The sequence below is a fragment of the Oxyura jamaicensis genome, chromosome 1 (assembly GCF_011077185.1).
Source record: "Oxyura jamaicensis isolate SHBP4307 breed ruddy duck chromosome 1, BPBGC_Ojam_1.0, whole genome shotgun sequence".
NCBI lineage: Eukaryota > Metazoa > Chordata > Aves > Anseriformes > Anatidae > Oxyura > Oxyura jamaicensis.
In genome coordinates, this window is record NC_048893.1 from 58,708,052 (window position 1) to 58,733,181 (window position 25,130).

General features: G+C 42.5%; 1 protein-coding gene across 4 annotated transcripts in view; it reads left to right on the top strand.

Annotated features, from left to right (window-relative positions):
- Nucleotides 1-25,130, top strand: part of KIAA1549 (KIAA1549 ortholog) — a 139,078-nt gene that overhangs the window by 45,306 nt on the left and 68,642 nt on the right. For all 4 annotated transcript variants that reach the window (XM_035342381.1, XM_035342375.1, XM_035342360.1 and 1 more), the window contains 2 exons: nt 17,487-20,246; nt 21,683-21,771. In XM_035342381.1, the coding sequence (XP_035198272.1) occupies nt 17,487-20,246; nt 21,683-21,771 (2,849 nt within the window). The remainder of the gene's footprint in view (nt 1-17,486; nt 20,247-21,682; nt 21,772-25,130) is intronic.

A 25,130-nucleotide genomic window follows, 5' to 3' on the forward strand; every position in this document is an offset into this window, starting at 1 on the left:
CATGGGGCCTTTCAGTAAAAGGTGCAGGAGTCGGAAATGGAATAATGCAGCAGCTTGATAGTATTAACATCATTTTTGTCATGCGCTTGTTTTACTTACTGAACGAATGATTTATTTTTTTTTACTTACCTAACAAATGAATAATTATTTGGAGGAAACACGGTGGTTCAGATTGCCTCTTGTCTTGTTGAGGGAAAAGTCACTGTCTTCTGTTTGTGTTCAATGTTTGGGTTGTGTGCCAGGTTGAGCTTTGCATTTAAAAGTACTTGGCTGCTTGGTTCACTGGCAGAAATAGCTTTCAAGAAGGATCCATTTTCTGAAGTGATTAAGTTCATCATGACCTTGTGCAGCTGTTCAGAAACTGTTGCTGTGACTAGGTGGATTTTTGTATTTCTACACAGAGCAGAGGTAGGTGAATGGATGGAAGGGCAACTTGGTCTAAAATAAATCTGTTCCACAATGGGCGGGATTTATGAATCTCAGTGCCTTGACAGTTGCCCTGCTTCCCTCTCCTCCCTCCATCCCTGTCCAACCAGGGCAGTAACAGCAGGTCGATGTCAAAGATATCTGTACTGGACAAGAAGCAGTACGTGTGGTGCTATGTCTGGAGTTGCTGATACGCGTGTTTGCTAGCCAGCTGCTCCCCAAAGGCATGTTAGAAGCAGAGCCCTGCCTGAGGCTTCAGTAAGGGGGTGGAGAGAAGGGCAGATCAATGACTAATTGATACTTCTTTCCTCAACTCAGATACATATTTTCATGAAATATGAGAGAAACTGATTATTTCTGAGTTCCTGTTGAATGCTTTTGGAACTAGCCAATGCATCCAGAAATTACTGGAGAGGACAGACAGTAAAATAACATACTCCTTTCTCACTTAGGAAATCAAGCTTAAAATGGTGATTTTTAGGTTACAGTCTGTGCAGAACGGTGCGTTGTTGGCAGCTGGTAGGAACAGAGCTGCAGAGGAGGCTGCTGTGATGTCTCCCAGATACTGGGCTAAGGCTCGTCTTCCTCTAAGTGCCCTTTTTCCATTGCTACCTTCTATAGACAGGAGGAACAGCACATTTTGTTTGCATGCTGGTGTAATCGTAATTTCTGGGAGGCTTTCTTGCGGCTTTCCGTAAGGTGATTGTTTCACCTACTTTGTTCAAAGGCCCTCAGAGGACGTAAAGGTTGGTCAGGGTGTTATAATCCTCGCAGGAGCACAGAGATACACATCTTGACTTCAGTTGCTGCCAGAGAATTGGGGAATTGGAGGAAGAAGAGAGATGGAGGTGAGGGTTATTTCCTGTATTTTCATCTGTAGTGGGCAGGCAGTCTGAAGAAGATATTACTGACATAAGAATTGGATCTCAGGCTATGAAACTGGGAAAGTATCTTAGATTTATAGTTGAGATGTGTGAGAAGGATAAGCCTAAGAACTCGTCCAGAACAGACACAATGTGTGCACACTATGTATATATTAGATCTGTATATGGATAATATCTATGTTGTTTTATACTTGTTTGATGTTCTCTCCCGTTCTTTCAGACCTTTAACTGTTTTTGATGACATGACACGCCTTCCATTTGCTTTCATCTTAAGGTATTTTGTGGAGTGAGATTTCAGAGGCCTGGCTTACAGGAGGGCACACAGCATGCCTCTGGGCATGGAAAGGGCTAAAACTAGAATGCCCACTGCAGGTCGTGTGTTGGGTCTTGATACTTTTCTCCAATTTCTTGAAAGGATAACTGGTCCTTTACTGTAAAGTGTGGTCATTGCTTTGAGAACTAATGCCACAAGATATGCAAAACTGATTTTTTTGAATTTATTTTTGTTGACTCAGTGTTAGTGGAGACTTTTGAGCTGTAAGAAGATTACTGTGGTAATTACAGGGATGCCTGGACCTTGAGGACTTCCAGAAAGCTTATAATGGGTGATTTGGTGACTGAGCTGTCTGTGAAGATGACTGTACTCTGGGTTTGTGAATGCTTGTGCTAATATACCCCTTTTATGTAAGGTTTTTTCTTTTTTCTTTTTTCTTTTTTCTTTTTTTTTTTTTTAAACAGGTTGTGGTCTAACTGAAATGTGTATTAGACTTGGTTATGTATTGTTTTTTATTATTTTTTTGGATGGGAACGCTACTGCTTGCATGTCTTGGCTGAACTTGATGCTCAATGTTTCAAACTTTTTTTGTGTGTGTGATTTAATTTGGAAAGATAAGAAAAACTACTTGTAGATTAAAGGATTCAGTGATCTGATGAATCGAAACAGAATCTGTCTGGAAATGATCTCAGTGTTACTCTCAACTATTTAGAAAGCTTGCGTGGCAGTATGCTTTTAGCTTTTTCCAAAATAATAAAGAATGAATGAATGTACGTCTCTGTGTGTGAATAAGTAAAATCCAGGATCTTTTGAAGCAGAAGTGCTGCTGGGTAGTTAACTTTGCGGGGAAGGGAAAGGAGATTGCGGTATGGTGGATAAGAAGCTACAGAAAAAAAATAATCATAATCTTCAGGGTCCAGTTCCAGTATTTAAAACTAATAGAATTAGTTTAGAAAATTGATTGAGGCTACTCAATCAATTGAGGCTACTTAGTGTAATTTCTGAGAAGTGGATGTCATGGAGCAGGTACTGTAAGGCCTGGAGTCCTAGGGGCTTGTATGTGCTGCCACAAAACAGGTAAAATATTTCTCACCTACAATAACTAGAAGCATCACCAGGAGTTCCTGTTTTGACCATTCTCCCTGACTGCTGTCAACATATGCAAGACGAGACAAACACCTTTCTGATCCCAGGATAGTAACGGTAGAGTAACTCCTAAGAGCAAGGTATGTGTAGCCTGCCTTCTAGTTTTACCTCCATATAAGGAGCAACCTCCAGACTTCCTAAATGAGGCTGAAGTGTCCTGTGCTGCAGCAGACACCAGAGCTTGACCCTAAATCACAGAAGCGTAACTGTCCTTAGCCATTTCTCATCAGAGCTTCTTCAGGTGGAAGCGTCACAGAGGGTGAGTTAGGGGGAAAATTTCAGTCCAGGGGTACATGCTCACAGCTTTCTCTCACGCTACTCTTGTCAGCAGTGGTAGGAATTTAAAGCGTTCCACATCAGCAGGAGCTGTCCTACTTTGCTCTTAATCTCAGTTAGCAGGCAGCACTAGTTGATACAAATGGGTATAGTTTTTGAGGCCCAAATAGGTCTTGAAGTGCAGCTAAGGACAGCTTCAGCCTAGGTTGCTGAAAAAAGGTCTTTGCTAGCTGTGGGAGTCCAAAGCAGCTCAAAATAAACTTGGGTTTTATCTTTGGTGTAGCTCTTATGGGAAGCGTCTGTGTAAGGAAAGAAGGGGTGAAATAGCACCATGAAGTATAAGTGGTACCTGTCTGCGATGGGGACTGCTGCTTTGACTGTGCAGTTGTACAGGCGTTTGAGTGCTTTTAAAAATGTTTGTGGTTGTAACTAAGAAACTGGTTATAATTTCTTCCTTCTTTCTCATGCTAGTAGGAAGATGTGAAAACAGTTTTGGGGGAGCTGAATACTGGTTGTGTTTTGCGTACGCATTGAAATACTGCTCTGTTCATCGGAGTCATTCACAACATGACTTCATTGTACTTCAGTTGTAATCAAGAACTGAATGAACAGTCTGGCCTTTGGAGGATGGAGTGGGCAATGCTAGAAGATAAAGGATTTGAGGGCTTGCCTTACTTGAGAAAGGCTCCTGACATAGCCAAACAAGTTGTCCCTCTAATGAGTTCTGTAGTTGTTTAGATTCTGAAAATAACACTTTTGCTACAGAGGGTGTGCAGCTGGTGACAGTCATACACATACTGTTTCTGAACATTGGTCCCTTTTACTGCTGGGTCCTTGGTGGTGGTAAGTTGTTTGTGTATGCTTCCGTTGAGCTGAATGCAGACTATGTTGCTCTGTTCCTCTCAGAGTAGTATGCACTTTGCTTGCTACCCATTTGCAACTAATTACTAGTTAGGGTTATGGAATTCATATATTCACCAGTTACATTCACTGCTCAGGATTCCTTTTGCACAGTTGTGGTTGGCATGCTCCTTGGCAAACTTAGGTTTATGGTGGCAATTCACTATCTATAACCTAGCAATTATAATTTAGCAGATCCAGGAGAATTTCCTTTCTCAAGTAGCTGGGAAATTTGGATATTCATAAACACAGCTTATCAGTTTATTTAGAGCAGCTTTGTTGTGTATGAGAATCTGTGCCCAGGAGGTTCAGCCCAGAAACCTTTTTTTCTGAATACGTGTGACATTGATTTCCCTCTGCAGTGTGTCTGGGCAGCTTGGATCAGAGAAAATAGTTCTGAAAGAAGTCTCAAAGCCTCAAAGAAAGGATCAGTTATAATTATCATTTCTAATGTGGTTGTTTAAACTGTTTTTACAGACCTCCAGGGATGGAGACTCCTGAACCATCTGGAGCAATCCTTTCCAATATAGAGCCGTCTTGACCTTTGGAAAACTCATTCTAACATCTGAATTCAGTTTATTTGCTATTTTAAGCTTGTTAATATTGGGACTGCTGAGCTGTCCAATGTGGATGTGGACAGGAGAGGATTCGTCTCTTCAGTACCTTCATATGTACTTAAAAGCAGTTAACACATTTCATTACGTACCTTCCCTTTGTGAGAGAAACTCTCCTTTCTGGAGAACCCTTGTGCAGACAGCTGGGTCAGGAGCACTCCCTGTCTAGCAGCACTCGACGTGCTTTGCACAGTGCTGCTCTGGAGGGTTGTAGCTCCGTTGTGTTGCTGTGCTTAGTGCTACACAACGATGGTCCTGCCCAAAAAAGGCTGCATGGAAAAGATCTTGCTCGAAAGGCTGGATAAGGCTCGGATTATTGCAAATGACAGGTTTTAAAGATAGTGCATTTGAGAGCAAAGATAGCTTCTCAAACTATCATACTTCCAATGTGTTTGCTCTTTTTAATTAACAGGTTCTGTCTGTGCCATGCTCTTTCCTGGATGAGACCAATATTCGTTAATGGACCTAATTTCTCTGTAGGCAGTTATTTCCTGTGTACAGTGTGCAGGCTTTACCAGGTCAGGATAACAACACTTCACAGATGTGTTAAAACTTGAGTAAGGTTGAAAGCAAAGGATAATCAAGCTCAGTTTTGCCAAAAGCATCTCTTCTTAAAAATCTTTTTAAGTTACATCTGGTCCAATTAAAAAAGAAAATAGAAATTTCCATTGATTTTCAAAATGATTTCTTATACTCACTTGGGAAAAAAACCCTTTCTGAAGTGCTTTTTAACCAGGAATGGAGAAATTGTGCCTTAGGTCTTTAATAAATATGTTCCCACTGCCATTATCTATATTAGGTCAGTTGATGGTGAGAAAGTATTAGTGGGGTGGTAGGGGTATTACGGTTAGAGATAATTAGGCTACAAGTCCCTTACCAAGAAACTGTTGGCTGGAGGTGGGTTTGAAGCCACGGGGAGTCAAATAAAAATGGTAAGCTGTAGCTCGTAACTTATGTGAGACTGACCTGCTTTTCCTTTAGCATAAATAAAATTTTTATTTTATTTTAGTTATACATGGCAATGTAGTGCAAATTATCTGTGCTGTGACCTGATCCAGAAACACTGTCCGTTTTCGATCAGGTACTTAAGTAGCATGACTTGTGAAAGGCCAAGCTTTATCGTCTCTTACTGGGGCAGTTCTTTTCTATAGGAAAGGGTTTCTTCTTGAGAACTTTTCTTTGATTGCAATTTTTGAGGCAGATGCTTATAACATTTTGTTTTGGGCTATCTCATATTAGTACTACTTTCTTGGTTTCAAAGGTGTGGGCATAAAGATATGATGAATAACATTATTTCCTGGGATTTAGGATGTTAGGAAAAGAATGCATCAACAGTTAACCAGTATCTTTAATTCAGATCTTCCACTTGAGAAAGGGGAAGAATCCCAACGTGCTCTAAGCATGTCCGGTTATACCTAACGTGCTGTCTTTTGGCTGCTTCTCTTGAAGCTAGGAGTGAATTTTTCAGATCTGTAAGGGACATATCAAGCTACATGGTAAATGCTGCATCTCAAGTGTCTCGTAGGTTACTGTATTTCTTTCCCCCTTCTTTTGAACCTGTTTCACTTCAGAGAGAATTCTTCTGAACAGCTGTGGTTTCACACCAGTAGGCAGCTCAGCTTCACCATGCTGCTCTTACTCCTCATCTTCAGAAGCACAGAGAAAATGCCAGGGAAGGGCGACTCACAGGTTGAGAGAGGGAGATTAATGTAATTTATTGCCTATCAGTGGCAGACCTGAGAAGTGAGAAACTAAAAGCAAACTTAAAACACCTCCCCCTCATCCACCATCTTCCACCTCTTCCCCCAGAGCGGCACAGGGGAATGGGGGCTGTGGTCAGTCCCCAACACTTCATCTCCACCGCCTTTCATGGTCACTGCCCCTGCTCCCCGTGGGGACCCTCCCACAGATGCAATCCTTCCCAAACTGAGCCTGCGGGGGCTGCCCCCAGGCAGCAGCTCTTCAAGAACTGCTCCCACATGGCTCTGTCCCATGGGGTCCATCCATCCCCCAGGAGCAAACTGCTCCAGCACAGGTCCCCCACGGGTGACAGCTCCCCCCAGACCCCTGCTCCTGTGTGGGCTCCTCTCCACGGGCTGCAGCTCCGGCCCGGGGCCTGCTCCTGCAGGGGCTCTCCATGGGCCGCAGCCTCCTCCAGGCCACCTCCACCTGCTCCACCGGGGGCTCCTCCACGGGCTGCAGCGTGGAGATCTGCTCCATGTGGGACCTATGGGCAGCAGGGGGACAGCCTGCTCCACCAGGGGCCTCTCCACAGGCTGCAGGGGAACTGCTGCTGCCTGCCTGGAGCACCTCCTGCCCTTCTTCTGCACTGACCTTGGGGTCTGCACAGCTGGTTCTATGTGAAACAAAACTGGGTATTTTAACACATTAGTTAGAATAGGTTAATTATTAACATATGCAATCATTTTCATTTAATTCCTATTATTTGGAAACATTGTGGAATGCATAAGCTTTTTTTTTTTTTGGAAAATCACCTGAGGAACTCTATAATTATTTTTAAGTTGTATTAAACATGCAGTAGAGGAGAATAGAGTAGTGTATTTGATCAGAAAGCAGTCTATATTTTGGAAAATTGTATCTGTTTATTTGCTTTTATATACAAATTAAAAATATGCATCAACTTTGCCTGTTTTTTTATTCTTGGAACTCACGTCATGATTCTCAACTGAAGTGAACTCTTGCTTACCCATAGTTCTGCCTCTTCCTTTCTTACAGATGTAAGTTCAATACATCCTTCCCCTTAAACTATTTCAGAATGGGAAGGGAGATGCTTCTAAACACGTGGTACCTTGTGGAGAATGCTGCGATCAGCCCCATACGCACTACAGAGACCAGTTTCCATGCACCGAGATTTTTCAAGTAGAAAAGTCAAAGCAGTTCATGGCATCATAAACCAGAACCCCAGTTCAGTTCAGAATGTGATGCGGAGCTCTTCCAGCTTCCAGAAATACTGTGTACTGTCCTGTGGAGTACAACATAAGGAAGGAACTCCTCAGCACTCCTCTAGGTTAAACTTCAAGGTTCTCCTGAAATGTACATCAGATGATATAGAAACAAACACAAAAGTCTGAATTAAGAGCAGCATGCATTCTTCTAATGATGCATAGATGTTGCTGTTCTTAGACTTATTTTTTTTACTGCCTTTTTCTCAGAGACTCTGCAGCCAGGATGCATCTCAGCCCTGTGTTTCTCCATTGTTTTTTTCAACATGTACTGCCATTGGCTTGGTTTTAACCAAACCTGCAGTTCACTAGAGCAACGTCAAGTCCTAGCCATGTTTTTTGTTTGTTTGTTTTTAAGTGGGAGTACCTTTTACAGTGTTACCTGTATTAGATGGAGTAGTCCATATAGGTCCCTGGTTAATCAGTATGTGTTGCAATTTATTCTTCCTCATTGACTCCTGTGTCCGTAGTTTTACTGAGCAGTGATAGAGGCCTTGTGCAGCCTCTCACAATAGATGCTATGGAGGGCAGGAGAAAAGGATGACACAGGAAGCTTAAGGACCAGGAAAGCTCCTGGTAAGGACCTAGAACTGTCTATCCAGTGTCGTCATTCACGTATGCAACAATTTGCAGCCAAGCTACCGTAGTGTTGATAGTGGTGTGCAACGGCGTCTTGAAAAGCCTAGTAGAAGGGGATGCTTTATGGCAGCCAAAGTGAAAAGCGTAGAATGATTTCTGATGAGTGTGACAGACTTGGCTATTGTTAGCTGCATTTGCACGATGCCTTGACAACGGCCTTTCCTCCTACTTGATTCCAGGAAGAGAAGATATTGTTTCATGCTTTAATAAATAGTACTTAAAAATGTCTTCGCCTAGACTAGCATGGCCAGTCTGTGGCTTTTTAGATTCTTTAATGCTTGGTTGTTCTTACATGTTTACTGTTTCTCTTTGTTTTGTTTGCTCTTTGCTGGTAGTCTTGCTTGGGAAAGGTGTGTAAATAGATCTGTTTTGTGACAAGTTGTTTCTATTTCTTATTTGTCTTGTGTATGTTAAGTTTTTAAAGGAAATTCTCTGATTTTCCTTTTTTATTTTTGTCTTTGTAGTGTATTTCCCAATAAAGTAATTAGGAAGTTTTACATTATGTTCCTGAAGTAATATCATTCCTGTCAATAATTTTGTGACCAGACAGCTCTTTAAAGCAGGGCTGTGTAATGCTTTCCACTCTCATATGTTTCCCTGCACTTTACAGTTATTTCATTATCTTTCTGGTTCTGCTATACATGATTCAATTAAGATTACTCTCCTTGCATTCTTTTTCTGGATTATCTCTATAGTCATTATTTCTAACAGCAGTTCTCTTCCTTTTCTGATGTGTTTTGCTACTTTTGTTAATACATTGTTTATTCATTCTTTTGTTAACTGAGGCTATGAAGTCTCTAGGGCCACACACAAACTCCAGTTCTTATCACAGGACGGTCTTGTCACCAGGCAGGATATGAAAGTCATTCAACATTCACACCTTCCTTCTGTGAAGTTCCAAGAACTGCAAGCACCTTGAGCAACCAAGAGTGCTAAGAAGACCCACACCTCAGTATCTTGGTTGGTACTGTATGGCTGATAACCTGTGGTCTCAGAGCATCAACTTAGGTGCTGGGAAAAGATGATGCGGCCTTGCTGGAGCCAACAGAGCTGAACTGATTTGTGTCAGTCATGAGCTTGGCCCCAGGTCTGACAGTGTGGACTGCAGTAGCCCTGGATAAACAGTTTCCAGGACAATGCTCTGGGAGCAGTGATTAGGCCTCTTGCAGTGCAGTGAACACATAAACTTGCTATAGGGTCAATTTTTTGGCCTCCCCCCCCCCCCCCCCCCCCCCCCCCCCCCGGCGCCGGGGGAGAAGAAGGGGAAGGCTTCTCATTTTCCAAGTGGTCTCAGGCCCATTAACCCTTGCAGGCTATGGAGAAAAATCTTAAATAAACTTATTTCAAACCTGTACTTAAAGTGATTACTTCTCAAACTTTTGCTTCATCTGTTTGTACATCCCTTTTCTTTCCATGTTTACAGCTCACAGTGAGCACTTATTTTCAGCCCCAAAGGCTTCTTGGTAACTGGGACTGTTTTGCTCTTTCCCAGCTTTTTATCATCTCTTTTTTTCTGTGAAGTGCCTTGACAGGATTCTTTCTTGTGTAACCTGATTTGCATACTGTCAAATGCTGAGTACAGCTACTAAATGCCTTCATATTTGACTGTGGAAGAGCTTACCAGTATTATTTACTTATGCATATACGACTGATCGCAAAATGGAGCATCTACAGGTGTATTGCCATGATCTGGGCCAGGAGCAATGATGTTTATAGTTTTGAATTCACTACAGAGCGATGTTGGTTGAAAATCGTATCTTTTCAGCTTTTTCATCATGCTTTGAATCACATCCTTCTTCTGAATTAGCCTGTGAAAGGAAGTGATTTTAGGTATTGCAGGTTGGGTTGTCGACTAATATAATTCTGGAGCAGCAACACGGTGCACAAGCAATGACCCTGCTGACCTGAACAACTTAAAGCGCAGCCATGGGTATACATTTCCTTTGTCAGCACGGCCCAGTTAAGAATATATGTCAATGAAGAGAGTCCCTGTGGATAACTGGGTTACTAGGATACAGCATAGGCTGGGTTAATTAAAAAGTTGTGCTTGACTTCAGGCTCTCCGTTGTTTTATTTCTTGGACAGCTTTGTTTTAAGGACAGCTTTTCCTAAAAGCATTTATATGCATTGGGTGCAAAGAAATGCTCAGTGATAGGTGTCATCCGTAAAAAGAGAGGCTAATATAAATTTAATTGGTCTTTTCAAAAGCTTCCAGTATCTGCATTTTGGAGGGTGCTGTAGTCTTTAGCCTAAACAGAAGGCTTTTCAGTAGTCATTTGGTGGTGTAAAAACTGACATAGGCTCTTCAGAGATGAGAAATCAACTTACTTTGCAGAAAGTCAGCGAATTAAAAAATATTTTTTAAAGTGGAATAGGGGAAGAGTAGAGGAAGAAAACTTTTACTTTTTTTTTTTTTTTTTTTAAATGACCATGGTGAGCAAATCTGGCGAGTGTTTTTCTTAGAATTAACATTTGCAAAGCCAATTCAAGTTTGTGTGTACTTTATCCCTGACATATGGCTTCCCACATGATGATGTCACGTACAGCTGAATGCCAGAAAAGCGTGAATGCTCCCAGCACCAGCTAGACTTTCAGCTGTGATTTGATTTGCAACTTTGTGTGCGTGCACGGCCCGCTGGCCGCGTTAGAGCACGGAGCTCTGCACGAAGCTGTTGTGTTCCCCGCTTGTGGGTGCTGGTCTGTAGGAATGCATCATAGCCATGGGAGGCTTCTGTGTTTGACACCATCTCTCCTGTTTTTCTTCCCCCAAAATGTTTGAACTGGCATGGCTAGATTTGTTTTCTCACCCTCAGTGTGAGGGAGTGACCCTCGGCTCGAGGCATCTTGATGCTCTGAAAGCTCTATGTGGTTCCATGAGCGAGGGTTTCTTGTGTGTTTGGGATTGCACATAACTGGTAGGTGCAAAAAGCTGTTCTGTAAACAGGTTTTGTTCCCAGCCCACTTGTTAGCAGGCAGAGTTTCTTCGAAGGCAATCAGACTGTTTGGGGGGTGGTTCTTGCGGTGTGGTTGTGTGCATGGGGTGGGGTGGGGGCGTTTGCTCTGCCCCCGCTCTGAGCGCTCTCCTGTCCCTCGTGCATGGTCTGCTGGTGTGTTGCTATCTTTTGCTTTATGAAAAACTTCTCGAGTCACAAGGTTTTTCTTCTTCTGTGCAAAACAATGTGTTACAGAGGTATTAGATTAAGACTTTATTATTATTATTATGATCTACCAGCTACTGTAAACTACTGAAGGGTCCTCTTCTGCCTCAACAGTGGATATGTTTGGAAGATTCCTGGATCAGAACAGACTGTAAATTTCCTGATAAGCTGTTTGGTGACAATTGGGATCCCAGTCTGCCTATTGCTCTGTAGGGTGATGGCTATCAGCAAAAGCATGGTAAAGGAATTTTCTTTTACATTGGGAAGGGAAGATCAAGTGACTGATAGAGGTTCATTGATGCATTCATTTTGTACTGCAATCTGTTTTTTAATGTAATACGCGATGAGGAGTGCCTTGATGTGTTGTTTAACCCAGAGGAGTGTGAAATACAGTTAGACCATCTTCTACTAACCCTCTTCTTTTACAAAGTCTTCACCAAGCTCTGCTGGCAGGCATGCGTTTGTCTTTGCCACTTCCCTTTGTGCTTTGGTGCATCTTTTTGTGTAGAGATGGAAACTTGTGTTTGTTTGCTGTGCAGGAGGGGGAACTTCTTGTAAACCTGCACCTGGGTAGCAGCTGAGCCACATCTGTTTGCATGTGGATAAAGAACGACTTCAAGATGTTCCTCTTCTTTTTTGGCTGCGTATTGAAACCTGGTGTGCAAAAGTGAGTGAGCACGTAAGTAGGTGCCCGCTTTGTGGGCTTCCTAGTAACGGTATCATTTTTCTCTAAATGCAGCCTTTTCCATTTGTTGTGGAATTTTCCTTCCACCTTATTGCAATGTGCAAGGCTGCTGTGCCTAAAATATTTCATTTCTTTACTTTCTATCTTTTTAAGACTTTCAGGTAGTAAAAGCAACTTAAAATTCACAAGCACACGTGTTAAACAATGAGAGATGCTCTGGATCTTCCACAGTACGAAAATGAACATCTCTGAGATCTCCGAGTAATGGCTGTTAGGCCTCCACATGCTGTCTGTCCCTTGTGCATCCCAGTTGCGTTATCCGGAGGGAGCGTTGCACACGTGCAGCACGTGGTCCAGGAGCAGCATCTTCCAAAAGCTGCTGAGAGCCCCACAGTGGAGCTGGACCCTGGGCCCCGTCCTCTCCCCGGCTTTTGTGTGCTGGGGTGATTGCTGTGATTGTTCAATCCCTGCTGAATGCCTCCCAGAGAAGAAATGAGACAGCTTTTCAGCTGCAAATACTCTGTGACTGGTATTTTCCTACAAACCAGACACCTAAGAAATTAGTCACAGGCTTACACAAGAGAGCTGTGGGTATTTTTTGCAGTGACCTAATGCATGCAAGGCTTTTTTTTTTTTTGACTGAAGCTGAAATAAATGCTGTTAAATAAGTTAGAAAGTTATTAAGTGTTAAGCCATATGAGGAACAGTCTGATTTTTTCAGATATATTTGTGCCCATCGTTCTCTTTACCCCTGGGTGGTCTCATCCCACGCTACGTTCTGTTATTTCAATTTCTTATTTTCCGGTTTTCAAACAAAAAGATGAATAGCGGTGGATGGCAAAAAAAAATGTTGAAACTGACTTTGAAATATGACATGCTATTCTACCCCATGGTCAGGGAGCCGTTTCATGTGATGAAAATTACTAGTGAGTTAATAGCTTACATTTTAATAATTTGGAAACCGCTGTTATCTAGTCAGTTAATAGGAATTTCTCCATCATACTTGGAACATCTGTAGCTTCGGTTGCTGGTCTACCTAAAATGCCTCTGCCTAAACGATGAGTAGCGGTAAAAGAACTAATAAAGACACTAAAATGTAATGATGTAGATCACTCTGTTTATATGCAGGAGATCATTTTCTTAAAGTGATGTATATTTTGAGCTACTTTTCTGGCACTTTCTAGTATTTTCAGACTTTATGTAGCCATTACATAGTTTCTCAGCGTAATGGAGCTATTTTTCTATTCAGAAATCTTAATTTTATGACAAGTAAAGACTTTTTTTTTTGATGTCTGCATCTATCATCTATAATTAAGTTTTGTAAGAGTGGACACTACCTACTTCTAATCGGTGGCGGTAGTTGTGATAGTTATATCTGCCACATTTTACTAGCAGAGTGCAGAAAAGTGATGTGACTTTCTTGAAGTTGCAAGAGAAATCAGTGGCAGAGCTGAGATTACATCTTGGATCCTGCATTTATGAAGGGAGTGTGTATAAATATATATTCATATATATTTTTATATATGCAAATGCAGAACATCATTTTTTTTACTTGATTGTAGGGTATAGAGCAATATTACTCTCCAGAACCGCGACTGCAGAGTGAATAAAAACTGTGTTTCTCTAATTGCTTCCTGGAAAAATGACTAGCCTAGTTCCTGGGTGGTACCCGCACATGGTTTTCTGGCAATCTCAGGTGGTGTAACTTGTCACCAAAGAAGTCTAGGGGCTGCACCAGTCCTTTGCTACAGTCATGGGGAATTGCTGTGCTGGTATTACGGCATTTGCAAATTCATGAGTCTCAGCTGATGTTACTGTGTGTAGCATGCTGCTTTGGGGCTCATTGAGTTCAGTGACAGGTTTCAGTGCCTGTGAATTGTGTTTAAACTCTCACCTGTTTTTGGGGACAGCAGAAGCTGCAGAGTTCACCACCCCACGCGCATTAGCATGCTGCTTTTGCTATTGCTCCTTCTGGAGCCTGAATTTCTTTGTCTGAGCTGAGGCATTGTCCTGGTGCCATCTGTGGCTCATGTGGCCACTTCTACAAGTGTTCTCCTTTCTTCCTCTTTGCCGTAGTGTTATCAGCTTTGTGGAGTGTGGCTTGCCTGGTTGTCACCCTGTCACGGTTGCCTCGCTCAGTGGCAGTGCAGTTGCGGGATGGTGAATCTGTCACCCCACAACAGCAGCTGTGCAAGCAAACAAGTCGGCGTTGCTACTATCCAATAGCTTTGTGCAGCCGCGGCATTAAAACGCACCACAACATGTGCAGCCTGTCTGCTTCTTTGTCCCGTGGCCTAGCCAGATCAGCTGCTTTGCAGCGAAGAGGATGTGATTGCCATGCAGCACGCCTTCACCTCCTTCAGCGCGCCTCGCTGCTGCTCTTTGTGCTCTGTCTGGCTGCTCCCTGGCACATCTGCTGCACGCCCCATCTGCTCCCCATGAGTGGCGCGCGCGGCTCTGACGAGCGGCATTCAAGTAGTACGCTGTTCTTCTGGAGATGGCAGAAAACAATAATTTGTGTTATTAATGGCATGTCATTAATACTCCCCGCTTCTAACAAGCCAGGCAAAGCAAATAATGTGGTATGTTGGCTTGCAAACTTGCCAGCAAGTTTTTGTTTCAAAATCCTGTGTGCACAAGTGAGCTCGCGCTCCGCTCATCTCAAGCAATCAGTGCTCTTACCTGGTCTTGTTGCTTGCAACGTTTTTTAAGTCCTGGTGTGTTTTGGGAGTAGTGTTTTACTGTTTTCCTTAAATAAATCAATCGATCTAAAGTTTTTTCCTACCTATTATTCTTTCAAGGAAACATATTAACAGATTCTCAACAAAAATCTAATTGTAAAGACAGAATGAATTTGAAGTCAAAATGGCCTTTGCCGTATGCATGTCGGTTGGATTGTAATAGCAGTGCAGCGAACCCTACAGAATGTCTTCGTGACGTGTGGTCGCTTCCAGCAGGATTTTGCCTTGCGATGATCCCTCTGTCAAACTGAACAATGACAACAGGAGTTCTCTGCATGAAGAAAGAAGACGCATAGCATGGGCATGTATAGGCAGTGCAATTGTTTTGTACCTCTAGCTTTAGGTCAGGGATTTGTGCAGACACGTGATCACAAGTGTACTTACTAATCAGAAAGTGGACATCTTTGCCAGCCACATTAACTGTCTTCTGTAGTGATTCCACATTTACCGTGCTTACAGCGCTGAAGCTGACACAACTCTTGTGGAATTGATGCTGGGAATTGCAGCATGAAGCCACGATGAGCAAGGAGAACTTTATCAGTGCATTTGTCTATAATTTGGAATTCATTTGAGCAAGCACTAGGTGTCCAGAGTGTGACAAAAATGGGCAGTGTTTTACAGAGCCAGCTAAAAGGATTTGTGGTGTGCCTTTACGCACTGCATGCATACTGGGAGAAAAGTGATTCATTCTGACAGTGTGTTTCATGGTCTTGTAAATCTTTTCCTTTAGTAACTCCCTGCTTACTCAAAATGTCACAAAGGAAAAACTAAAGGCTGGAAGCCCGAGTCAAAGGAAGGAGTGGGGTTAGGGAAGGCTTTAACAAGGAGAAAACGCAGAACAACTTTGTCAGCAAGTGGGACTGGCATCACGAACACCTGCTCAGGGTCCATGCTTTGGTCCTGAGCTTGATGGGAGCTGGAGTTTCTGTCACTCACAGTAACTGTGAAAGCTGTTGTTCCAGGGCAGCTGCACTGTGTTCATCAGTTGACCTTTTCCTTTTCCGCCTCCTTAGCATTGTAAGGTTAGCATATTTTATTGTCACACCACAAAGATCATAAATCTAACAGTGCCTCCAGTGAATTTCAGGAGTTAAAAATGGATTGGGATTACCTGAGAGAGTCTTTTATGCTGCAAAATATTGTGCCTGGGATCTGTAAAATAATATTATCGCGTGGCTCATCTTTGATTAGCAGTGATTAGTGGTATTAGTTTTGTGCATTAATGTTTATCATCATGCTTTCCAGATCAGTAGATTCAAAGCTTCCCAGGTCAGTATGTCAGTGCTTGAAAAATTGTCAGGGAATTTAGCGAACAGACCAGGGTGGAAGGGATGATGACAGCAGTTTATCACTTCTGCAAAGTGCTGTTACATTGGCAACAGTGTGTAACAGATAGGTGAACTACTCCTGCAAAGATCTGCCGGGAGTTATGGAGTTCAAGGCATCCTCTAAGAGCTTGCTGATGTAGCTACACTTGAGTAGTGTGCCGTATCACCATCAGGCACTTACAGCTGTGTCTGCTGGGTTTTATTTTAAACTGTTCCCTGGTGAATTAATTGGGTGGGATTCCTACCCCCACCAGCCTTTTCAGTGCACATTGTCAGTAGGTTCCAGTAGCACTGCATAGATGCTCCAGTATGGGAACAGTCATGCTAGGGAAACGGGATGATGGGGGGGAATAGCTGATCTGAGAATGGAGCCTTTGTGTCTACCCTAGAAAAATGTCCGCGGGAAGTTTTCTGTGATTTCCTTTAACGTTCAGCTCTGAAGGCTATCAGTCATATCTAGGCATTTCAGAAAAGTACTCAGGCAGTAATAAGCCTTTCCTTTGCAAAACACATCCATGGTTGGAAAAGCTTGTATGCAGATCTCAGTAACACAAGGATGCTTTTGTGCAAGGAAGGATTACAGTCAAGTTGTGCAAATAGTGTCGATACATGATTTTTGCAAGAATCTTCCTAAAATCTCGGTGAATTCATAGCTTTTTCTCCTTTGTGCTTGAACTCAGTTATTACTACTTCAGTCCTGCGAGTTTGAGCATTGAACGTTTTGTTACAGGTGGCCCATAAACAAAGTTCTCCTACAGCAGGATGCGGGTGAAGATGGCAGCTGCATAACAAAGCAATTTGCTGCTGGCTGCTTAAAGGCAAGAAGTGAAATGAACGGCAGGCAGCGTAAACGTAACTACTGGACATGTTTCGTCTCAGCAGATACTTGCAGTTGAGATCAGGTCTGCACTTGCCTTACATAAAAGGAACCCTCTCTTCATCCCATAAATAGCACTTGTCGCTCATTCCTGATATTGACAGGAGCTGGTTATTGAAACAGAACAGATCTGCCAGCAAGCCTAATAATAAGAAATAATAAAACTGGAGGAAATGAAGTGATGCTAATGGAAAGCAGAAGACCTAAACTAGGTCCCTGAAGGTACAGAGAGTCTTTCTCTGTGTTGTACCCTGTTACCCTTTCTGGTTTGTTTACCTTGGGAGCCTGTGAGCTGACACATGCTATAGCCTTGTGTAGGTAAGAGGGAGCTGCGCTCCATCCTTCTGTGGGCTTTCTGGGGTGCTGCTGTTAACGGACAAGTGGGTGCAAAGTGAGAGGAGCTCGTGTGGTCCTGCTCACTTCCAGGGAGCAGGGTTTCACAGGGGAACGTATTTCTTGTGGTGACTTGATTCTTGAATTCTGCATAGCAGAGATTTGCTCATTCCAGTTTCAATACTTGCGCTAATCTGGTGTGGTGTTTTGTTTTTTTTTCCTCTCTCTCCCTCCTTATTTAGATGAGATATCCGTGGAGCAGCAAAATTTTTCCTTTTTCTCAATGGACTCAAAGGTGCACCAAAGTGTATCAGGCAGCAGGACACAAATGGCCTTAGCAAAAAGTACTTTGGAGGCCCAAGAAAGTAATTTCCTTCAAACAGTTTTATCATCGGTTACCACTCCCCTTGATGTGACTTCATTTAACCAAGAAGAAATGATCAGGATTTCAGAATGGAGAAGTATGCCATTGGTAGATGTCTCCGTAACAAGCAATGAGGCATTCTTAAGTGACGATGAATTTATTAGCTCGTTTCCAAAGGCACAGTGGACTCCTCCACTGAAGTCTTCTGCAGTTTTACCAGATCATCAGTCTAATACAGTAGAGCCACCAAGAGAAGCATTAGAAACTCTGTTGCTAACACCTTCATTATCTATCTTTTTTATACCATATGAAATCTTGAAAACAGCACAGCAAAAGACTCCGCTAAGTGCTGCCCCTAGTCATAGTAACACATTCACAGAATTGAAGCCTTTTGTACCAGATAGTGAAATTCTAAGTTCAAGCAGAGACTTGCTGTTGCACCCTCCAAATACAGATGTTTATTTCACTCCCATTCCTTTAGAGGAGGTGGGTGAGAGGTGGGGAAACATAAACAGAAGTTTAACATCTCTGTTTTCTGAGGCAACTTTACAAGAGCCACCTGTTCATCTCCAGCTGCTGGATAGAGATAGCCATGTTGCAGCAGATGCCACAGCACAAAGTATGGATCCAAATGGTGACAATTACACTGAAGTGAGTAGCTGGCTAACAGAAGTGCTTGCTGCAAGGACCTACCCTGCTCCAAGCAGTCCCTGGGCCACACCTGCTGCTGCAGCAGCCAGTGCTGAGCCTGATTTGTTTGCAATCAGTCTTCCACTTGCACCTCTCCCTGGTCGCTCAGCTGTTGTTTCTGCTGACGCTGGTACGGTTCTTAATGCCAGCTTGTTTACACACCACTTCTCCAGTACAGCACCAAATTTGCCTGCTGGTTCAGAAATACCAAGTCAACCTGAGCTTGCTAGTGAGCTCATAAGCCCAGTGCCTTTCACGAGATCGTACAGTTCTTGTTTGTACTGTGACTCGGTTTCACTTCTGCCAGAGGCAGGCTTCGCTCCAGAACACGATGTGGGCTCAGGTGATTACATCGAAACCATGTCTGTCCACGCCTCTGAAGTACAAGGAATAACTCCATTTACAACTATAGTTACTGATCAGTATGAGTTCGATGAGCCTACACCTGAGATTTTTGATACTTCTTTTCCATCAAGACCAGTTGTTTCATTTTCTTCAAGATTTGCAGAGGTCCCTGATTCGAGCGTGTTTTTATCAAGTACTGTGGGCGCTGCCATTGACAACAGAATACCTACGAGTTCTCCTTCCTACCATCATCTCCCTGGAGAGATGTCACTGGACATCTCTGCTGCCCAGTTTTCCCTCTCTGCTATGGAAACTGTTTCGCCGCCACCAAGCACTGGTGCAGAACACCCTGCTGCCACCACTGTTCTGTCTGAAACTGCGGTCACCCCCAGTGAGCCGGTAGCGTCTTCTGCAGTCAGTCACACAACTTTTCTGGAGTCACCAGAACTTAGGCCATCAGAATCAGGATTTTTGCTTGACGAGACATCTACAAGGGAAGAACCATCTTTAACAGTTTCAGATTTTTCGTCCAATCTTTTATCAGCACCATTTCTGGTTGAACCTAGCTACTCATTGTTGTCATCAGCCATGCTACACTCTTACTCTGTCGTGCAGAGTGATTTATCAACGCTCTTACCTCAGACCTTGTTGACTGGGACATCAGTACTTTATGGGGATGTTTCCAGCTGGGACTTAGCTACTGCTGTCAGCTCTACCAGTGACATTGAGGTTTCTCTGTTCTCTCTCGGACAAGCACCATACTTCTACTCAAATGCATCCTCTACTCCAGATGCACACGTTCCTGAAATAATGCCATCATCAGGTTTGCATTCTGACTCATCCGTGTTTCTGGAAGCACCATCAGTATTGCTAGCAGGATCTGAAGTTGTGATTACCTCAGCTGTTACAGGAGCTACCTCTCAGTTAGAGCCTTCGCCCTCCTCCTTCCAGCCCGTGGTTCCCACCCTGGTGCTGCCCGCTTCTGACACCGAGCCTGTTACCAGCAGCGTCCTGCTCGACGAGACGAGTCTGATCTCTCTGTTTACTCCCTTTCTGACAACTCCTGTCTTAAACGTGTCTTCATCTCTGCTCTCAACTGCTGCGGCTTCTGATGAGGATGCTGGTGCTACAGTTCACACCACGCTGCTTTTAACATCCCACAGCGAGGGCAGCGCCCACCCCACAGCACTTGTGACTGCAGGCCCTGACAGCCTGATGCCGCGTGTCGATGCCAGCAGCGTCGCTCCTACACAGTCTCTGTCTGTGATCACATCGCTCATTCCCACACCATTTCCTCCAACTTCTCACCCTGCCACGGGGTACGACGTTCCGGCAGGAGCTGGCAGCACCAACACATCAGCTGCTCCCGGCACCGTCCCCACAACCGCTGTAACTAGCACCCCGAGCAGCCGCGGCACGCCTGCTGTGGGCAGCAGCCCCGGCACCTTCTCCTCCCCTCCTCTGCCCACCATCTTCTCCCCCCCTCCTCTGCCCGCCACCACCGCTCGGCCCAAAGCCACGGTCCTGACCTCTGCCACCAGCACCACCAGGCAGCCCTACGTCTGCGACATCGCGGTCCCCGATGCTTACCTCGTCACTGCCGGTGAGAGATCGCCCGCGTTTCAATTCTGTTTTCGGAAACCACTGTACTGTGAGCCTTTAGTTAGGCTGCGGGGGTTGAATTAGCTACGTGACTATTTCAGGGAAATACAGTGTAAAATTTAGACAGCTGTAAAACCACGGCTCTCGTTTATTCTTGAAAAGAGCAGAACTCACTTGTAGAGTTCACTACTCTAGTCGATTACATAGACATTACACAGTGAATGAAACAGCCTTCTAAAGTGTATTTTATACGTATATACAAGTACATAGATTTGAGGCTGCTTTATCATTTGATTGGTGGAAAATGAACATTAATGAATGTTAATGTTCTGCCTAATGTTCTAAGCTTCTCCTTAAAATTGATGCTGCTGTTTGCATAAAGTCCACATGAGAGGTAATGTTTTAATACAAAAGAAGAAATAAGGTTTCAAAAATATTTTGGGCTTTGTTACCGTTTTTAGCATTTTACTGTCCTAGCTTATGTTTATATTTTCCCTCCTCCCATACTTATTAGGTTTGGTGTGGTTTTAACCAGGAAAAGTGATGTTAATGTTTTTCTGAACCAATTGTCTCAGCATCTGTTTTTTTTTTTTTTTTTTTTTTTTTTGGTGTTTTCCCACCTCCTCGGCTTTTTTAACAAGGCACTACCAGAGAAGTAACCCAGGGCAGCTGTAGAAATGCTTCATGCTCTGTGGTAGTCAACAAATTTTGTCCTTAAGCTTTGCTGTAATATGGAAAGCAAAATGAGAATAATATTCTCCAGATATGAACGTGAGCTGACTCTGGTGAGGACAAAGATTTATTTTCACCTGTAATTTGAGTAGTTTTGTAGGTAAGTTACTGATGAGAAGTCAATGCAGACTGACAACACGACACTTGTCAGTTGTCTCCTTGACCATAGTCAGTCTCAAGCAGACGTAACATCCATAGGGGCATGGGGTTTTTGAAGCAGTTTCTTACTCGGTGGATATCCCTTTCAGCAATCAATGTCATGTTTGTTTACTTTTATTTAAGCAAAAAGTAGATGCATATTTTCTGTGGCTTTTTTTCTGACCACATCTGCATTCCACGCGTTGCCTACAAAACTTGAGCTGTGTTATGACAGCAAGTTCATTGTGGTGCATGGATCAGACTGAATGTGCTGCAAGTTTCAGATCCTATTTGAACGCCTGAGTGGCTCTTAAGAAGATTGCTTGACTGGAATACTAAAGACAATAGATATGGACCTAAATGAGAGAAAATAAACCTGAAGTTCCTTAAGTCACTTTTTAGAATACAGTCACAACTGTCTCTGTTTCCTTGCCATTGTATTATCCATTTGACGCAGTTGACCTCACTATCTGCTTTTTCATGCATTACACAATTGAAAAATGCAGCTTTGAATAAAACCTAAGAGATGAAGCTAAAGTATATTTACTGACTGACATTAATTTCTAGTGCTGGCCCGAAGAGCTGTTCTACAAAATGTCAGTGAATCCATCAGAGAAGTGCTCAGAGTTCAGTTCAGGCGATCAGTAGAGCTAGAGGTAAGTGGTATGAAGTGTGTACAAGTGCGATTTGATGACTCTAATGCAATAACGGTTTTAGTTCACAGGCTAAAACAGTGATTTAAGAACAATGTATATGAGGCTAAACCACAGAAAGGTTTATTCCAACTTAAATGTTAACTTTTTTTTAATGTATGACTTTTATTTTATTTTTTACTTTTAGAATGCAATTTATTTTCTAGGGCAGACCTTTCTTGTTTTTGTCATAGCTGATCAAGCAGTGCCTGGCCATTATTCCACACCTGCTCTGGCTGTTGAAGAGAAAATGAGCTGAAAAACTTCTACTCTTCTAAAATATCTGTTAGAGTTTTGTTTCTCCTGCTAGCTGATTACATGCTTAGTGCCTTAAACAAAGCAAACCATTCTCCACCACCTTGTGCTATTTTATCTTGTAAGTGAGGTCATTGGCACTTACATGGAAAGTGGTGGAATCCCAAATGCAGGATTTGGCAGGAAAGGCAGGATGAAAAAAAAAACAGGTGTGCAATGATAAGATGTTATATTTTAAGCCTTCGAGTAGGTGTGGCTGGATTTCTTCCCCTCCTCTCCTTCCCCTACTCATAGGGTAAAATAATTTGTGCTTTTTTTTTTTTTTTTTTTTAAAAAAAAATCCTCTCTGCTGATGTCTGGGGAATTGTCTTTGAACAGTATTTAAGTGTTGTTCCCTAACCTTAAAGTGAGTATCCACTGAATTAAGTTTAATACTCTGTCCATTCACTTCTTCCTCAAACCCTGTGTCTGAGAGGAAAATGATTGTATAGGTGTTTTGGGATTACATTTGTTGTGTAATCAGGTAATTCAATATTGGGAATAAAATGGAATGTTTCAATGGAATTGTGGGTGTAGCTTGCAGGTTCAGCTACACTTGCAGCGTGTCGTTTCTGTGTTCATTTGGTTGTGATAGCCCAGCACCAAAGCAGTATCTCATTTCTTGTGTGGTTCCAGCTTAATTTTCTTACTTTTTTTTGAGTCTCTGATTTCACTTTCACGATAAAGTTAACTCCTGTGCCAGTTTGAATGTTGAACCTAAGTTGAATATCTCCATGCACAGAAGCCCATGCTGGCGGTGCCTTTTCCTGCATGCTGATCTGTGTGGGAAAATGGTCTTTTGTCAGCTCCTGCCACAACCATTGCACTCAGTAATTAAACAGCTCTTGTCTGTTGTTCGAGAACATGCCTGTCTCCTACTCAGTCAAGATAAATGTGTGACAGTTTTCTGCCAAGCTTCAGCCATAGTGAGCTGCCCCTATAGTATTGTTTAGTTTTCTTCCTTTTAGCAATACCTGCCCATAAGCTTGAAGGATTTTTGCAAATTAAATATTTTTATTCTGGATGGTGAATTTGTACCTTCAGATAGTGCAAACTGGCATAGTCAAATAGAAGTCAAAAGCTCATGATGATGAAGCTGCAGTGGTTTTGAGTGACCTCAGTAATATGGAAGTGCTTGCTGTTGCAATAGTACTGCAGTAAGGAAAAACACATTGCTAAATATCTGAAGGCTGAGTAGAGCAAACATTTGATATCTTTCTTCTTTATATTTTTACCCTTTAGTCTTTCATTTCATGCCCACTGTGGTCTTGCAGAGCTCTCAATAGTGTATTTTGGCTCTAAGGCTGCTTACTGGCAACTGCTTTTATACATAGTGCAGTTAGTCCAGCTTCATCCTTTGCAAATTCTATTTTATCAAAAGGAGAAAACATCTCCATGGAGTCACTTATGCTTATTTTATGCTAGAATGCTGCTATCATATGAGTTCTCTTTGTGATGCCTTGGATATAGGTATTTTTGCACTAAAAATAATGTCTTCGACTCTAACAGTAAAATAATAACCAAATGGTTATTTTAAATAAGGAGCTGTCCATGTCAGAATGTTTAATGGTGATGTAATGCAAAATTTTACACAGAATTGTCTTATATTACTGAACTAAATTAATCAAGCAGACCTGACTCTTGTTAGTCAAGAGTACCCAGGAACTGAGTGTACGTTCGCAAGTTACGGTGAAGCAGTGCACTTCTTTAAGCTGCTTTTTTACTATGGCTTTTATGACAGCTCCCAGATGTTGTTCCCTTGTTGTGATGTAATGCGCAGTAAATCAGGAGACAGGCTTGTTCAATTTAACTTGGTAGTAACGTGTGCTTTAAAAATAAGATCCATGGCAACGATGGATATGACTGCTACTCACTTTAAATATATTCCAAGTTTAATACTGAAAGGAGAATTACTTTTCAACTGAAAAAGTTGGGGAAAAATCTTTGGCCTCTGGTTCTTTATTATTTCTAACATTCTGAGCTGATGAAGTAGGAAAAAAGTGGGGGAGGCTTGAATCCTGTCTAATGAAAAAACTTTTTAACAATTTTCTTCTTAGCAAAGTGAGAATAACTAAAACTTTTTAAATTGTCTCTTTCTAGTTGGTTTCAATGCATTGCATCTGCAGAAGAATAAGACCCTATTGTTTGCCTATTCTTTGAACCAGAGCAATTTTTGTCAACTTTATCTAATGTAAATCTTACGATACTTGGGTAAGATTTGTTAGACCATCTTCAGTTGACTTTAGCTTTGTTGCACTGAGGCAAGAGGAAAAAAAAGTATTGGCAGTGACTTGCTGTAAGGACCCTGGTGCCATTAAGTTCACAGAAACAGAAAAAAGCTTTTTGCCAGCCTCATTTGTGTTTGGGGTTTCTGTCATGCAGTGCAATGTATACCACGGTCACTCTGTTGCTGCATTTAATCTGGGTCTTTGGACCTGGCCTTAACCTATAGCTCTCTGTAATCTAAAATCTGTAAACCTCTGCCTTAAAAGTAAGGAAAAAAGTTCATTGTCTGGCAGTTAAATACTTTTTTCAAAGATGCCACCTTGTGGACTTGCATTGGCTTCTGTAACATGCATTGCTACTCACTGCTGCTGAAACTGTGGCTGTTATCATTTACGTGTGTGAAAACGGTGGGGAAATTGTTGCCTTAGGATCCCAATGTGTGTAGGGGCAGAATCTGTTTCATTTTTAAGACCTGTGAGCCTTTGTAACCCATCTTCGTGAAGTTAAATGCTCCCTGCAGCCTCATTACAGAATGCTTAATAAGGTGGTGGTGAGGAAATCCTTTTTTATGCCTTCTGCCAGATGTTTGCACAGCATAATACAGTGGTATGTAGGCATGGATTAGTACCAAAGGTGCATCTAATCAAATAGTTTAGCTGACAATAGTCTATAGCAAATGCCTAGGGGAAGTCATAAGGGATAGAGTAAACAAGCAGTGATGTTTCCCCCAAATACTTTTCTAGCCTCTAATAAACTGGGACTTAAAAACTTGCCATACAAAATGCACGTCTTGTCAGATGAGC